Consider the following 18,080-nt stretch of genomic DNA (forward strand, 5'->3'; position numbering starts at 1 on the left):
TTAAATACATACTCCATAAAAGTGAAAAAGATCATTAAAGAGTTAAGACTCTGGTTAATATCTCCATTATAATTCTTGCACAGGACAATTGGATATGGTGGTTCCTTATCTGTTTTTTAGTAATAGGATTCACAAGGAAGGATGTCCATTAAGCTAATAAAAAGAGCTCTATGTGTACTTGAAGGGAATGTCACGATGCCCTGTGAGCTCAGGGATGTAATGCTACAATGCAAACACCTCCATCCCCGCTTGCTCTCAGCCTCGCTTGTGCGCAGACACACCGAGGAGCCTTGTTCTCCCACCTGGAGAGCTGACCTTCAAAATATAAATGGTTAGCTTGCCCTGCTAGCATGCTTCCTCACTCACTGGCATAAACAGATGCTACAGATTGATTTGTCCCCTGATCACTGTTGGAGTTGCTGACTGAAACACTGAAGGCTAACAGTTTTTTAATTGAGTTCCTTGGTGTGACCACCCATAAATTGTTTTAACCTTTTTCAGCTTAACCTTCTTCACACACAGACTCTCTAGGTAACGCAAGGTTGTCACCAACGGTGTCTTTATGCATTGTGTCTTTAACAAGAAGTGCAAACATACCTGTCAGATTCAAATCATTTTGGAACCAGTTTGGAGGCGGCAATGTAAAGCTAAATTCATCAGTATCCTCAGTTGCCCTTGATGGCCCACAAGCCTGGGAAAGGTCCCCAGCAGACAAAGTATACATGCACACACACACACACACATATACACACACACATATATATATATAAAAAAATATATATAGCCCTTAAGAGGGTGAAACAGCATAACGTATATTTCCATTAGAAATGGGGGGAACTTTTACATTGACACAGCCCCCTTGTGGGACTTACCATGTACTCATTACATTAACTAGCGCTAAAACTGTTGCTCCAGTAAATCTCTGCCTCCTTCACTCGCACAATTAGGCAGCCTTTTGCAGCCAAGCTATAGTAGAAAATTTACTGAGGGTATACAGTTCTTACTAGCGCTTGCAAAAGTGCTGGTATGCAAGCTGTTCAGAGCTGGATTTGCAAAGCGCGGCTTGTTTCTCCCAGTGACTACTTTACTGTTGGTACCATTATTTGCATCAGTGTCCATAGATTCCAAAGAACTTTGAGCCCTGTAATGACTACTGTGATTTTAGGTACTGTCTCTATCCGTGTCTACGTGTAGTTAACACACAAGATGAAATACTCAAAGTTATTAAGTGCAAAAATTTGCAAAGGGTGCCCGGTGTAGTTTTCAAAAGCTTCAAAGTAATTCGGATATGTAATTAACTTAATTGGAAATTAACATCCTGACTGCAAATTCCAGTAGGGATCTATCAGCATCTTTGAAATTCTAAATAAAATAGAAAATCTGGCATATTGTTACTGACCCAGAGATCTGATAATTTCTTCAGACTAAACAGAAACAAGTCAAAGAAAATCTAAACTGTCTAAATGAAGAAGTATCACCTTCCCTCAGCTGAACTTCAGTGGCTAGCCCCATAGTTTCTCAGACCAGGTATTTAAATGTTGGCAGATTTCTTGAGATAGTACAGAAAATTTCTAAAGAGTTAGCACTTCCTGAACAAAACTGTCTGTTTGAAAAGAAATGTCTTTTCTCTCTTTCAATACATAACTATGTAACTATTTCTATATGCATATCCTTGCCATGTACATACATAGAGGTTCTTCTATTCTGTTGAAAACCGCACATGTTTTGTTCTAGTCATCCAGCCAAACTCTTATACTTGAAGTGAATTTATAAGTCTAAATGCACAACTAAATTCACAGCTTAAAGGCAAGTATTAATATAATCTATATTTCCTCCTTTGTACTTAGTTATTTTTTCTTGCATTTCTTGCTGATTATCTCTCTTTAAAGAATCCTAATGTTTCCGTCTCCATAAATTAGTCCAGCACTATGTATAAGTTAACACTTCTACTCAAGCAGAGGACAAAATCTTTGCTTGCTTAATGGACCCAAAGGAGATTAAGAAGTGAAGTACCTGAATTCATGAGTGCATTTACAGTCATAACCCCTTCATTACTAAGGTAATTTTGCACACCCAGTACTTTAAGAGATTAAAAAAATAAATAAATTACACTGAGTGAGCTGTTGCCAAGGTGACAGAAATGAGATGATGTGTGAAATGACTGAACTGAGGTGGTAAATGATAAGAAAACAGATTCATGACAGACAGCATGTCTAGAAAGGGAAAGGCCTAATTATAGGCATCTAGGGAATCTTATCCCTCTCTTCCTTCCTCTGCTCCCCATAGTGATAAGTCTCTAACCCATAGGAGACTTATCAATATGGATGTTTGAGATTCACGCTACAAATGACTTACCCTGACAACAGTTTTCTTTGTACTAATCCAAAGTATAAAATAGCTCTAAACTGAGAACCTCTGTCCCTCTCTGAAGCAAAAATCACAGAGCTGTGAAGCAGAGCCCGTGACACCTAGAAGAGGGAATAAAACTCTTTTGCTGTGCTTCCTTCACACTCAGAACGACAGTATTTGGAAGCCTCACTCCATATCCAGTTTCAGAAATCCTGACATGTATGAGTGAGTGTGTTTCTTCATGTATCTGTTCATTAACACTTCTGATATTTAGAAAACAATGCCATTTATTGCCAAGACTTTAAAGACATTTATATAAAGGTAAGAGATGTACAAACAGATCTATGTCCTTTGTGCATGTTTGTTCAATGGAAAAATATATGCAGATATGATTTTCCCACAAGGTACAAAAAAAATTAAATAAAATTTAGCGGTACTAAACCAATACTGAGTGTTGTTTTGAATGGCATCAATCTAAAATAAAATGACCTGCTAATATTAGCACTCACTTATATAATTCCCTGTACAGAAAAGAAGAAACATACCTTATGATGACCGGCGATTGTGGCAATGTGAAGGGCTGTCAAAGCTCCATACCCAACTTGCTGAATGTCAGCTCCACCATGCAGCAGTGCTGTTAACAGTTCTGCATTGTCCTAAAAGGTATGCATTTAAAACATGTTATCTCTGGGACACAGCTCTAACAATTACAGGGAGGGAGCCAAAGAGAGCTGTATATGTCTAGGCTTCCCTAGCTATTACGCTGCTGCATTTCAAGAAAAGAGACTAACCATGACCCCAGGAGCACAAGTGTGCAAGGAAAGGAGTGGTGGGAAGACTTGTCCCAGGCGCCAGAAGTCTCTCTTTTGCTATACTAAAGCCTGTATCTTTAAAAAACAGTCTCTGTTCTGATTTGATGATGTCTTTAAAGATCTCTTAGTCTCCAAGCCATTACTAAGTGCTCACACAAACTGTTTAAATGTCAAAACACTACAGTACCTAACACAGAAGAAGGGCGCCCGAGGAGTTCCAGGATAAATATATAGCATGTATGCCAAATTCTGAACCGTGAGCTTATTTTTCATATTGTTTCACTTCTTTCCTGTCATGCACACAACTTTTGCTATGACTTCTTCCAGGTATAACAGCAGCAATAGGCACTATCAAATGATAGTAATAAGAATAAACTTGAGAAACACATTAAGAGTCATAATTCCCAGGCAGTATGACTGTTAATAAATTCTCCTTTACAAATAGTGAAATTAAACACAGAGAAGTAAAATGATTTGTCTGGGGGCAATGGCAGAACTCGCAGGAGAAACTAGGCCATCTTTCTCACCATCACTTTTTCTAACTGCACCAACTAGAGCTATCATAATTTTCACTTCTTGGGGATCTGCCTTCCATCATCATCCAGACCAGAGGTGAGCCTTGTCCAATTTATTTTCATTGTTTCCTAAGAAGAAATGCACACAACACAGGGGCAAAAGAGATGCTAAAAGCTCCAAACTTCCTCATTGTTCTATACCTCTTCGAAGTAGACACTAAAAGAAGGGCAAGAATGAATCAATGCCAGAGAAGCAGCAGTTAAAATGTGTCTGTGAAAGCTTAACATTTGTTCATACTGAAATGGTTTTTCTATTTCCAGGAAATAATAGGAATTTCTCTTTGATAAGAATGGACAGATCACTTTTCCTGTCAAATAGTTTTAGATCAGGAAGCATGGTACTTGGTTGCATAATGGATTGGACATTATGCAGCCTGGGAAGACAGGATGAGTTTGAACTATCTAGAAATGTTCTGTTCTAATTAGTGACTCAGTCCAGTTTTCCTAGTTCTGTTTCACTGTTATGAAATGCCACAGAATATTCAGATTATAGATAAGAAGAAGTGAAGGGGTTTCACAAGAAGTTGCCCTGTCTCAACATACATTGCTTCATTGTTTCTGAGGTATCTCTGGGGTCCTTCATATTTTACTTAGAAAAGAACTATAATACAACAAAAGCTGTTGTTGGGTAAGTCATGGTAAATCTTAAAGTCTCAAAATGTCACTTAGGGGAGAAATGTTATATTGCATTTTATTTTAGATCCCAAAATTCTCAATAGTTTACTTATCTTTGTGCAACCTGAAAAAGATATTGGATATTGTATCACATCACTTGAGTGATTAAGTAAGTTGCTGATACAGTTTTTTGCCTAAGTGGATGCAAGAGATATATCAACTTTACAGTGCAGGGAAAACAGACAAAACAAGATTTGATAGCAAAGTGAAACTATTCCCCAGTAATGAAAACACCCTAGAAATATGTTATAAAGGTCCTTTTAAACAAAGGAGTTTTTATCTTCAACTAAATTATTAATTGGAAACCATTCACTGAGATTGACATTAAAGAAAGGCAGAGAAATTCTTCCAAGGCAATTGGCTAATTATGCAACATTGTGCATGGGGGAAAGTTTCTTTTATGATTGCTGTAAACCATCACTTCATCCCATGATGTATAAGATTTGACTATTGTCATCACTTTACAGCTTGCATAGCTAATTGGTACCAGTGGTTGTAAAATTAAACTAACATAGGAATTCCAAGACATAATGCAAGATACAGCAAGTGCGCATATTATAGTAACTGGGAGAGGAAGGTAGCTTACGGTGCAAATATACAGAGTTAAGCCATGGAGATGCAGAGCATAAGGCATCCATGGCATCCACAGCATATCGTAACTTTTAGGTATCCGGCTCCATCATTGAGTCTTCAGCCTATTTAATAACCACCCCTTTACACACCTGGGCCAAGTTCAGAGTTCCAGTGATGGGATTAACGAAATCCAGCATTTGGAGCAGGAAATTGGCTTAGCTTGTCCATAGCAAACATTGGAAGTAAGGGCGCGTCTTTCTTCCCAACTTCAGACAAAATTACAAAAGCTGCTGCTTGCATCTCTTCTTTCTTTCCACTCCTACCCGCCTCTACAACAGCTAAAACATTGCTACCTTGGCGGTTCAGTGTCTTCCTTGCACAAATAATACTGGTGACTGTATGCCATGTGTCCCAGGCAATACTGTCATTACTCAACCTATGTCAGGCTTTCCCTTCACTCTCACTCTTTTAATGACCCTCCCGTTCATTTCCATGGGAAAGCTGATTGCATGCTCACTCCAGGACAGCCATAGCTTACTGATTGGCAACATGAGTTTGAATTCTCTCCAAGAGAGGCTTTGGTCTTCTCTCTGGACAGATATTCTAATTATCAGATTATTACCTAATAGAAGGCAAACCATCTCCTCTTCCACAGGTCGGCTTTTGAAGGAGAATGACTGTGACTGTGATGATTCCTGCTGCATTTGGAATTGGGCATTTGGGTTAAAGATCATCTACCACATCTGTGTCCTCTTGTAACAGAGTGAGGAACACCACTTATGGATCAAGAGTGGCACACGGGTGCCAACCTACTTAACCTTCTGTCAGCTTTGAACATACAGCAAATCAGAATGGTATCTGCCATGCGAGCTTTGCAGAAGAAATAGAGGCTGTTACGACTTTGTGGCACCTACGGGACATATAAGGGTTGAACATTACAGTCTGGACTATAAACTCCTAAATTTGATCTGAGTTCCCTCTAAAAAGCTAAGTGCTATAGGGGCTAGCCTATACATGGATTAAGTTTCTAAGATGCTTCATCTCAAAATAAGAATCATAACAATTCTTTAGGAAAATGCTGTCTTTGTTCACTTTATTCCTTGCTATTGTTATTGTTGAGTCTTAAAAGATAAATATAATAGTGAAGAAAATTAATATTGAAACTGAATGTGGAACTTGAGGAGGAACAATGAAAAAGAAGCAAAAAAGAGAGAAATTGTAAAATAAAGTCCTTTGAGATTGTTTCTATTAATAGCTATAAAAATAAAAAGAACACTCTTCTATCTTGAGTTGCATTGCATGATTTAATCAATATTTCCAAAGCAATATCATATCCTTGTGGCTGATATTGCAAAAGCACATGCTGATTTCCTGTGCATGGGCTCTTTATAGGTCATTTTCCAATGCACCATAGATGTGAAATTTATATTTTCACCAGAAGTTGCAACTAGAGAGTTCAACTAGATAGTTCAGACTAAGCTGCTCAGTTCTGATTTCTTTTCATTAATTCTATTCAAAATAATTTACCTTATAAGCTGCCAAGTGCAGAGCTGTAAATCCATTTCTTGTTAATCTGGATGGGCGCAGTCCTTTTAGCATAAGAGTTCTAATATGTGATTTGTTACCTTTAGAAAGAAAATTGGAAAACAAAGTCTTTTACAGAAAATAGGATGCAGATGAAGTAAGAAACTTCTGTGTGAGTTTGAAAGCAAAGAGAAATAGGTAGCTCATCTGCCGACCTGAGGCAAGCCATAAAATATATCCTGTGAAACCTCAAAATGGAATTTGGCACCATACCCTTATCCACGGGGACAGTTGCAGATCTGGCCATGTACTGGCTCACTGTTTGTTCACACTTTAATAAGGATTTGTTAAGGATAGTTGACCTTCTAAAGAAGCAAACTCCTCTCTTAGCATCCAGACCATGCTGCAAAGAACTCCATAAACTAGCAGATGCTTCCAGAATCTCTGGTTTCTCAGACACTTAACTCCTTTGCCCTTTCAGAATGGAAGCACTGCTCTCCCTCTCTACTCAAAATTATTACAGGGACAGTCGCTTTGAGGGATGCTAATGAATGTCAGCATGGACAGGTAGCTTTACTCTTAGCTTTCTGATGCACAGTGATGATCTCAAAAAATGTATCTGCCTTCTGAATACTTACGACAGTAATCAAGGACAATGTCGGATCTTATAGCTTCTCTCCCTCCTTCAAGTATTCACATACCGTACCTAATTATTTAACAGTGTATGTTGTCTTAAACTTCCTCTCAGCAATCCCACCAATTGCTCTAATGTTACCAGGTACCGATGTCATCTTTGGATATGATCTTGCACTTTCTGAAATTAAGAGTAAAGTTTTCAGCAGTGCAGGATCAGGTCCTCCTTCATGATAGCATCTAACTAAGATTGAGCAAATTGTTTATGCATGTTATTAGTAAGTACTTTGCAGAGCTGAAACCTTAGGGTAAAATTCTCTTTGCCTCCCTCAGCCAATTTTTGCTGAAAATTTTATAACAAGTGCAAAGTGTGTGCATGAACTAATGACTCACTATGTGGGTAACAGAGCAGCAATGTGGATCAGAGTGGAAAATTCCATCATTAGTATGTTTTTATGAACATCCCAGAAGACATCTTGTACTCTTTTCTTGCGTACTCTGATTTGCTATCTGCAAAAATCCTATCAGCTGATATTTTTCACTGAAGCATTTGAGTTATTTGTCTTTTAATCACCATGAAATAAAATACAGATATTTTCATTACACTAGAAAAATAGATGTTGTATGTATGGCAAAGTATTGCTAAAACTAGCTCCCTAGCCTGAAGTCTGTACCATGGACAGAATACAGAAATGTAGAGCAATACTAGATGAGTATGGATTGATTAACTAATGCATATAGCAAGTAATTTTGAATTAGTTGAACACCTGTAGTAAAACATGCTACATTATCAACCAAAACTTTTCTTGGACTGAAGAATCAGCTATAATGGGGTTCAGTGTACCTTGATTCAACCCCCTTGGCAACAGAGTTTAAAGTAATGTTTACGGATGCTTATCCAACTGTCAACAAGCACAACACAGAAAGAAATTCACTGAAAATATAATCTTCCTGACTGTTATTAGACAGAACAAATCGGTAGCCATGTAAATAGAATGTTTAAAGAACATCATATTTCAAATACATACCCCCACATATGCAACATAAATGAAGAAGAGAGAGCCCATTTTCTGTGCGGTAATTTAAATTGACTTTGCAGAAGGCTTCATCAGAGCTGAAAAAAGAGATTTTACAGATGATTACTGTTTTCATCTTTCAGCACAGTTTCTTTCATTTGGAAAACATTTAAAAAAGAAACCTCGATACAATTTTTTTTTGAGACACAGGGCTAAATTTATACCAGTTTACACTCTGTAAATCTAGAAATACTTTACTGATATCAAGTGAGTAGTCCAGATTTATTGTTTTCTGAACAATCCTGCTATTCAGTCACAGTATATACATTCTAAATTCAGCTAAATTAGAGGGAAAAAGAGGAAAGACTCTTTAGAAATATAAATAATCCACACAAAACCAGTTTCTTTATTGATGTAATAATAACTAAGAAATATTTTAAAGATCTATGTATGATGAGCAGGACATGCACAGAACTAGAGGCAAACAAGTCAAGTCAAAAGAATAACCAGAAAAAGCCTTTCAGAAAGTAAGTTTATGTCCCCCAAATGAGATCATAGAAGCACTGTACAGCCAATACATGGAAACACTACAGAAGCACGTACACGGAAGAAAGGTAACCAAAGCTCAGACAAAAATTTGGCAATGATTAAAGGACAAATGTTTCTAAAGCATTTTGAGGAATGAAGCAGTCTTTCTAAAAGTTACATTTCTGGCTGAGGATTTGCAGTTCTAATAGCGCACTAAGTCCTAAGAAGATCTGTGGGTGTCTGAGACCTGAGAGGACAGGACAGGAGGGGCTGGAGTGGGGCTGGGGAGCAGCCGTGCCAGGATGGGACTCTCACCTTTCCTCAAAACACCCATTACTGACAGTTATGTTAAGGCATCAGAAGGAACACGGACCCCGTAATGTTCAGCAGACTGGTATAATTTTATAGCACTGTTTTTCTGCTTTGGTTTATTGCACTGGAATGTGATATATTAAAACAGAACTTTAAAATAAGTTATAGATCCTCATTTTGACTTCCCATTAACTTGTATTTCTGGTTTTGATATAAACAATTAAAATATTACAGTTTGTACTCACATCCTACTAAGGAAAGGCATGTTTGCACTTAAAATTCTCAACAATTCTGACAACCAAATGTCACTTACATATTGTGATGCTGACAAAATGAAGCTCAATTTAGTGTTTAATTTTCTTCCACATTTTTGGTACGGTGTTAGATTTTCATATAGCTTAATGATTTCATGGCGCTCTCTAGGCCACACAAGGATGAAATGAATAATTAAAATGAAGTGATTATTATTAACACAGTTCTAACATAATAACTCTTAAATAGGATCCATATGAAGTCTGACTCATTGAAAAAGACATTCAACATTTGTATTCAATGCTCTGTTCTTTTTTAGCGAAAAAAAAAAGAACATACATTAAAATGTTACAACCTATGCAATTTTATAATTCATTAATTTCCATTCTCCTTTTCCTGTCATACACCACCTGTCAAAGCTCAAAAATAAAGTACTTCATAAAATAAAGCTAGAAAAGCTGGCAGTAAAGGGAATGGATAGTAACCTAAAGATGCTTCTAGTTTTACAAAGAAACATGAATGGTATCTGTGTATAAGATTGTGGGCATTGCGACTGGACATCTTTATTTCACATAGTTAATAGCCCATTATATTATGAGAGAGCAGTAACCTCTCCATAACTAAAGCTATACCCACTTCTGGTCATAAGTCCTATCTAAATATGCATTATAGCTTTACTTGAAAAACTCCTGAATGTCTGAAGTGTCACATTTATTTTTTAAACAGTGAAGAGAGCTTCTGAAAAGTGTGAAGGAAAATGATCGCTATTTTTACTTACAGATTGTTAAATGATTACCATACTTGAACATTTTAGCTTTTGTTGTCGAGTCTCATGGGTTTCCTTTAGCACAGATTGACTTGTTACTGCTCCGTCAAACATTCTAAGTAATTACATTTGTTGAAAATTAAATACACATAGCAATTAATATTTTTGTGGAGAATGCTGATTTCAGCCTGTCAATAGAAGTTTAGGTTTTTTTCCATGCAGTATAACAATGATCATGGTTTAGCAGAACACTTAGATGTGTGTATCTCTAAATCCATCCTGAGTGAGTAGCACTGTTAAACATATTTAACCCGGTTACAATTAAAAAGAAGGTTTTAATATTTCTTTCTCTTTTTAAAATATAAACCTATGCGAAGTTCCCCTTAGCAAGATGGCCCCTGTTAAGCAGGGTGACACTTAGGCCTTTTCTTTCAATAAATATTTCAATAATTTATTCTTTAAATAGAATTCTCTTAGTTAAGTCTATCCTAAAAGAAATTCTGCTTGTTCAATGTGTGTTATCATTCTAAACCAGGAATAAAACCTGTGTTTTCATACTCTTTTTCACGAAGTGTGACAAAATTAATTTGGAAATGTTAAACCGCTGCATTTTTCTGCGTTTTATTTTGAAAGAAACCATTTTAACTTCCAGAATTTGAAAGTTACTTTTCCAGTTTAGTGGAGTGGTTTGAGAGCTATCAGATTGCAAAGTGACCCATTAAACCCACAGAAATTGTACTTTGGGCTCTGAGTATGTTCTTTAGAGGGTGGGCTTCAGGATGGGATCTCCTGCATGCTGAGGCATCCAGTGCCATGACCACTGCAATCACTTAGGGACTGGGCAGAATGAGGAGCACCCATACTGCCGTACAGGAGGAGTGCGTCTCCAAGAACGTCCGTCCACAGAAGAAAATGGTGGTGTGAATTACACATGTACAAAGTCTCGTGCTGGTAAGTAAATAATTTAGCAATTCTAACTCAAATTAAATAAATTGTAATTAAATATTAAATACACAAAAATTAACTATTTTCCTTGTGAGAAATTTTGACAATTTTTTTCTCATAAAAGCTAGCTTTTTGGAAAATACTTTTCTATCTGAAAGACCACTCTGACGGAAACTCCTGAATGCCTGCTGTCATTATTGAGTTTTATAATGTTCAGGAACAGTGCATGGTTTGAAAAGGACATGGGCCTGATAAAAATAGAGCATAGTATTTATTTATAAATGCAAGAATTGGACTTATTTTGCCAAAACTGTGTGCCTCAGCGAGATTAATTCTTACATCAGTCTAGATTTTCATAGGCATTCCTTATAAGATGGGTATCACGTGTTAAGGAATCTCATTTTTTTATGTCCTAAATGTAAACTGCTTCTGTATGGAACATTTTTTTCACACATTATAGTCACATTTACCTTTGTTCGGTGACAGCCCTTCATCTACCACTTCCACTTTACTAATGTGGAAAATGTTTTGCTCAGTAAAAATAAAATCTCATTCTTCAAATATGTTTTATCTTCATGCAATTCTTCTCTGACATACTGTGATTAATGATAGTGATATAAGGCTCATCTATTCTTCAGGTTTTCCTTCAGGGGCAACCGAGGGAAAAATAAATTTCAGGTTGTGGGAAACAAGTCCTTTTAGTTAACTTGTCTTTGCTGTAACATGTTGGGTCTGCATGGCTGTACACACCGTAGGTATTGATGCACTACAGTGACTGCATGCATGGTGGAATGCGTTGCTTTGTTTGAAGGATGAATTCTGCAAGTCTCAAAATCACAGAATGTTATTGTGCTGTAAAGTCATGTCTCCTGCTTCAATTTTCGTCTTTATTCAATTAAAAATTCATATTCCTAGCACTTATTGTGTGGTTAAGAATCCAGGTTTTACCATTTTAGCGATACACTTAAATTTTCCTCTTCTTCCAATTTGAAAAATAATAATAAAAAGTTTCAGGTTTTTTTCTTAATGATATTCCATTTTAATACGATTTGAGTTCTTATAAACTGGTGAAATTTTAATGTTTTTGTGGGAAAATATTGCAAGGAGTTTTATATATTAAAAGCTGCAATTAAAAGGCCTATATTGAAAATTAAAACTAGCTCAAATGACTACCCTCAGGGCCCAGTTTTATCTAGGTGTCCTCCTAATTCCTTTCTGAAGACATAATTACATATTTTGGGGAAATGAAATTCTGACTTTTTATTTTTACGGTGGTCTTTTTAGGAAACCATTGCAATAATAGCTCTGAGATACAGGAATAGAATAGGGAAAACTTTTATCCAAGAAGTGACAGGTGTCATGCTACTTATAAACTTACTTTTCACTATTGCAACTATTGGTTTTTTTCTATGGCACTGGACAATTTATCCCTTGATCTGTGCATGGGTTCCCAGAGTGTAAAATGGGGATGCTGACAGTTTTTCCTCTGCCAGGCGCTGTCACTTTTGTCCTATCGATATGACAAATCTTTCAGAGCAGGGACTTTAACAGCTACTTATTTCATTTCCATCAGGCAAATTACCTTCTTTGCCTTAGCTTCCAACAAGCACCCAGTTTCTCAGCCCTAATGTTTTTTAATAAATAGTTTTGTTTTAATAATGGGAGAAAACCCTATTAATTCCTCTGCTACTTCAGAGATGAGAAGTCTTCTGAAAATAGCCACTGCTACTGTAGAAAAGTTTTTCATCTAGTCAAGACTGATCTTTTACACAGGACAGATCTGGATTTTAGATACTCACAAAATCTGACTGATTTCATTACTCATGGGTGAAGGCAGCTTTTGGAACGGAAATCACTGGCTGATTCCTCAAGCCTGACTGAAAAAAAAGCCTTTCCAATGCAATGTAACCAGTATCATTAATTCCCACTCCTTCCGTGGAAAAAAGCAGTGCTCTTTATCTAAGAAGAGGAGTCTGGCTGACATCTTAACGAGAATTACATGGGGCAGTAAGATAGACTGATAAGCTGAACTGCCAAAGGTCTGCTAACCTTAAAGTTGTTTCTTTTCTCTTATATGCCTAATGCAGGAATTAAGCACTTTCACCATATACTCAGTTGTCTTGCTTAACTAAAATAGAGAGTACTCTGGCTCCAATTTGTTAAGATAATTGGTTTTACTACTAAAGAGGCTTAAAATGAGGCAAGTATCGAAGTACCACACTGGATCATGGCCAAAAGGGTCAGCATACTGCAGTGAAAGCCCAGTGTCGTCTTTCACTTAACAGGCTCAAACAGTGGTAATTATACTAGCTGAAAGTAAGCATGATGAATAATTTATATGACCAGTTTAGCTTTTTTGAGCTTGTGATTTATTTCTGACTAGAAACCCCTATTTTTTCAAGTGGTTTTGATGTCTGGAATTATTTACCTGATCATTTACTTAACTTATTCACAGTCAGTGAGCTGGGTGTTTTCTCTATTTAAGCTTTTCAGATAATGAACATGTAAGCATGTTACTTGGTCGAGTGAACTTGGTTGTTAGCATGTGCTGTCCTGAGAAAGTGATTACAATCATGAATTTGAAATCAACTTTCAGAAGATAATCTGCTTTTGTGTTTGTTCAAAATTTGTTACTTCAGCAATATTCCTGTCTGAAGAAACACATTAGCAAAACTGAAAAGTACACAACAAAATTAGACATCCCATTAAAGCTAATTCATTTACAAAAGTATATAGGTGTTTGTTATGAAATATTGGCATCAGTAATTAACAGCCACTAATTTTGGTACTATGCTGTGGGACTCTGGCCCAGAACTGTAACGACATATTCCCAAAAATAGACATTAAAGAACATGCATTCCATATGTGAGAAACTCCTTCCATAAGAAAACACCTGAAACTGAAAATACTGTTTGACAGCAAATACTCATTTGAAAGAAATTCATAAGCAGGTTTCCAGAACATTTTACCTAAAAACATGCTTCAGTTCTGCCAGCTCCTTTTCTTTGATTTGCAGGTCATCTTCTAATCGTTCTATGATTATAGCATACGATTCACTAACTTTCTTCTTCCATTCATCTAACAACAAAAAAACCCTGATTCATAAAACACTTCAAAACGTATAAAACCCAGGAACTCAAATCATAATGTCCCAGTAACCAAAGCACTTGATTTTTAAACATCCAATCGTACAGTTTCATATATTTTTCTATTAAAGTATGAAAGTTTAAAATATTACAGCTATTAAACCATTCTTGCTGCAACCAATATAGACACATATATACTGATTTCATAGACAACTAATACATATGAATCCTTATCAGAAATATTTTTAACTGAACAAGAGAAAACTTAAACCTTAGGTTGCGTTTGTTAGTTCTTATTTCCTAAATCTTAGCATAGACACACAGCATAAAAAGGTTGGAAGTTTAAAGGTTTTTCTAATGAAGTATGAGTTAAATCACCACAATAATCTAAGTTAATATGATCTTATACGATTGCACAGAGAAATTTAGTTTACTAGCTTTTTGTCTTCTTTTACAGACTATATATGCCATTTGGGTTAAGCCGTACAATACCTTAACCTTGAACTCAAAAGTAAACTAGCAATGAGTTATTTCCTGAAATATCATTTGCTTCTTGCAGATGGATGTATGGTATATTGCATTTAAAAAAGCAACATTAATTACCAGTGCAAGTTTGGGTTGGTCTAGATTTATAATTTCCCATTTGTCCAATATATCTTCTTTGTTTCAGCAAAGTTCCTGCAGTAAAATGATTCCTTGTTCAAGAGCAGTGACAGTCCTACTGAAAAATGCTTTTGATAGTCTCTGGCTAAAAATAAACCCTGTGCCAAATGGAATGTCATGCAACAATGATACGGAGCAAAACAGTCTGTGCTGTCAACTGTAAAAAAATAATAAAGGTACCTAATGAGCTTGCTTAAAAATCTACTGTCTATTTCAACAGAAACATTTGCTTTCATCTGTTGAATACCTAAAACTGGTGGGAAGTGGGTAATTTGGCAGCTTGCTACCAATTTTGTAAAGAAAAAGGAATTTAAGAAGCTGAATCCCAAGCATACTTTCAGGATCCCCAGGGAGTGCTGGGGGTCCCCAGTTTGGAGAGGCCAGAGATGATCTCAGCTCATAACATTAAAATGCATCCTAATATACGGGATGGCTTTGGAGCATCTGCGTATTTTAGTTATGAAGTGAAAATTGTGTTGTATCAGAGAGTACTGACTTTTTGCGGTTTGGTAATATTTGTACATGTTATTATGCCAAGGAAGCCTCACCGAATTAGACTAGGAAATGAGCTGGCTGTCAGGAGTTCAGTATGTTTACTTTGTGTTCTTCCGTGGGTACATACAGAACCACCACAGGATTCACCCTCCTCGCACCAACAGGCAGCAGCAGCAGCTCGGCTGGCTAAACCGGCGATCAGACTGCTCATGAAGGACGTGACCTGGAGGAAGCCGGGCTGGTCACCGCTTACAGACTTACAAAGAAGGGAGGAGACTCTTGAGGTCGTTTTGCTGCTGCTCCTGCTCTAGGTAGAATTTCTCCAGAAATGAACGAGGACACAATCAAGCTGCTTTGTTTGTATTCTAAGCAGACCATGTACAAGACAGCTGAGGACCAGGATCTACATAGACACGTAACTAAATCCTGTGCTCAACCTAATTTGTCCTGTTTGTTAGTATTTTATCTTGGACCCAGTGTCACAGTAATGTAGTAAAACCCCCATGATTTGGCTAGCTGGAAGGGTGAACTGAGCAAACTGGGCCCTGTGTGTGCATATACATGCAAACAAACCATGACAAAATTAATCTAGACTGTGTGCACAGATGCATTCCTGGAAGAGTCTGGGCTTAAGAACTGTGAAAGATTGGTTAATAGCAAAATAACATTGCTTTTCACTCACACAGACTGAACCTCCTCAATAATCCGGTTAGCACGGATCTGCTCATCTATTGTCTACCCTTTTCATACCCATTTCCCTGTGTTTTCTATCAAATGGGACTACTTTACACGTATTGTCCCAGCCAATTATGGGATTCATGCTGGTTTGTGTATGTGTCTCTTTTCCTCCTTTTATTGTTTTTTTTAATTTATTTGGTATACATATATGTGTATAAATATATACACATATATATTTCTAATATATATTTATATATTTATAGTGTGTTGATTGACCTTGGCAGCTGTTCTGTGTATAAGTTCTTAGTTTTCTCAGTTAAGGATTTCAGGCAAGAAGATATGTAAATATAATACACATATATAAAATCTTCATCATGCTGCATCCCATTGTAAACAAACTTGCACTCCTATGATAGCTCCTGACACAGCACGAGCTCATTCATTTATTTGCACTGATTTACACATAAAACCAAGGATGTATTTCAGAAGACTTTGAACTGCTTTGATAATATGCCCTGTGATATTCAACCAAGTATTTGCAAAAAGGCACCAGCCTCGTAACTGATCTTCCACAGCTAGTTGCCAAGCAACTGGAAGAGCTGGAAAAGCAGCACCAAGATGGGTACCTCTTCTCCCACTGCTTTTATTAGCTTAGTGCTGTTTGTTTTTCTTCGAATGTCTAAAATGCAGCCGTGGCTGTGCAGCCAAAGACAAGTGTTTTGTCCATCTCTCCCACCCGCTAGAGAGTACTGGGGTGAAAAGGCCTGCCCGGGACACATTCACTTCAGCACACAGCCCCCTCAGCAGCCTGAGCTACGTCAGGAACTCAGCCGTGCACGCATTTTGTCTTGTCATAGCAGGGGAACTTTCTGAACATTTTCTGATCTATTCATGCAGCAGAGGTAAAAATCATACTAGGATTTTTACCTTTGATTGTCAAATAAGCTAGATTAGCCTTTTTGTTTATAGCCCGTACTTTTAGGAGCTGCTCTGAAAGAAGGGCCTGCAGCTGGGCCAGCCAGAGGTTCCTGCCTCTGACACAGGGTGTCTCAGCAGCTGTCATGGCCGCCATGGCAGCACACCACTTGTGCAAGTATTTGCGCTCCCGCAGCATGTACTCAGCCTCTGCTGCAGGTGTTGCTGAACTCAGTTCTATCAGTTCTCAGGCACCTGAGACTCAGCCTTCTCCTTTGCACCAAGCGTGTGCATGCAGTACTGCATTATGCACTCTGCTCCACGACTCCTGTGCCAGCTGCATGGCGGCGGAGCGGGAAGGAAGCTGCACCAGCACCCGTCACCTGGAACAGCTCTGCCTTCAGGAGTGCTGCGCCTCCCCCTTGCACCCCCAGCCTCCAGCCACCTCCCCTCACCGCGTGGCAGCCCTCAGCGCTGCCTCGCACGCCAGGGACACAGAAAATACTGGGAGCGCTCCATGGTGCCATTGCCTGCCCTCAGCAAACCTTGTCTGCAGCAGCTGCTGTGAATGCAGCTCAGGTTTGTTCACAGGAGCTGCTAGCACCTGCCAGCTGCAGCAGAGACCAGCTGGCGGGCAGCCGCCTCCTGGGACAGTACGTCTTGTGTGGATCATTCGTATGGCATCTCCAAAGGCAGGAGATACATGCTTGATTTTTCACTTTTCCACTACCGTGTCACATGATACACCTACAGAGGGTGGAAGCAAAGACAGGTAGCCTGGGAGGAATACAGAGAAATTGTCCGAGCAGCCAGGGATCAGGTTAGGAAAGCTAAAGCCCTGATAGAATTAAATCTGGCCAGGGATGTCAAGGGCAACAAGAAAAGCTTCTATAGGTACATCGGGGATAAAAGGAAGACGAGGGAAAATGTGGGCCCTCTCTGGAAGGAAACAGGAGACCTGGTTACCCGGTATATGGAGAAGGCTGAGGTACTCAATGACTTTTTTGCCTTGGTCTTGACCAGCAAGTGCTCTAGCCACACTGCCCAAGTCACAGAAGGCAAAGGCAGGGACTGGGAGAATGAAGAACTGCCCACTGTAGAAGACGATCAGGTTTGAGACCATCTAAGGAACCTGAAGGTACACAAGTCCATGGGACCTGATGAGATCTATCCGTGGGTCCTGAGGGAACTGGTGGATGAAGTTGCCAAGCCACTATCCATCATATTTGAGAAATCGTGGCAGTCCACTGAAGTTCCCACTGACTGGAAAAGGGGAAACATAA

At 38.2% G+C, this 18,080-nt stretch overlaps 1 protein-coding gene across 6 annotated transcripts in view; it reads right to left on the reverse strand.

Annotated features, from left to right (window-relative positions):
• LOC143161194 (serine/threonine-protein kinase TNNI3K) overlaps nt 1-14,740 on the reverse strand; it is a 100,330-nt gene extending 85,590 nt beyond the window's left edge. For 5 of the 6 annotated variants that reach the window (XM_076339906.1, XM_076339905.1, XM_076339902.1 and 2 more), the window contains exons 1-5: nt 14,650-14,740; nt 13,930-14,038; nt 8,170-8,255; nt 6,512-6,609; nt 2,895-3,005 (exon numbers count right to left, since the gene is read on the reverse strand). In XM_076339906.1, the coding sequence (XP_076196021.1) occupies nt 2,895-3,005; nt 6,512-6,609; nt 8,170-8,255; nt 13,930-14,038; nt 14,650-14,689 (444 nt within the window). In that variant the 5' untranslated portion in view covers nt 14,690-14,740. The remainder of the gene's footprint in view (nt 1-2,894; nt 3,006-6,511; nt 6,610-8,169; nt 8,256-13,929; nt 14,039-14,649) is intronic. The other variant, XM_076339907.1, reaches the window with a different exon arrangement.
• Between the last annotated feature and the right edge of the window lie 3,340 nt (nt 14,741-18,080).

The sequence above is a fragment of the Aptenodytes patagonicus genome, chromosome 5 (genome assembly GCF_965638725.1).
Source record: "Aptenodytes patagonicus chromosome 5, bAptPat1.pri.cur, whole genome shotgun sequence".
Classification (NCBI taxonomy): domain Eukaryota; kingdom Metazoa; phylum Chordata; class Aves; order Sphenisciformes; family Spheniscidae; genus Aptenodytes; species Aptenodytes patagonicus.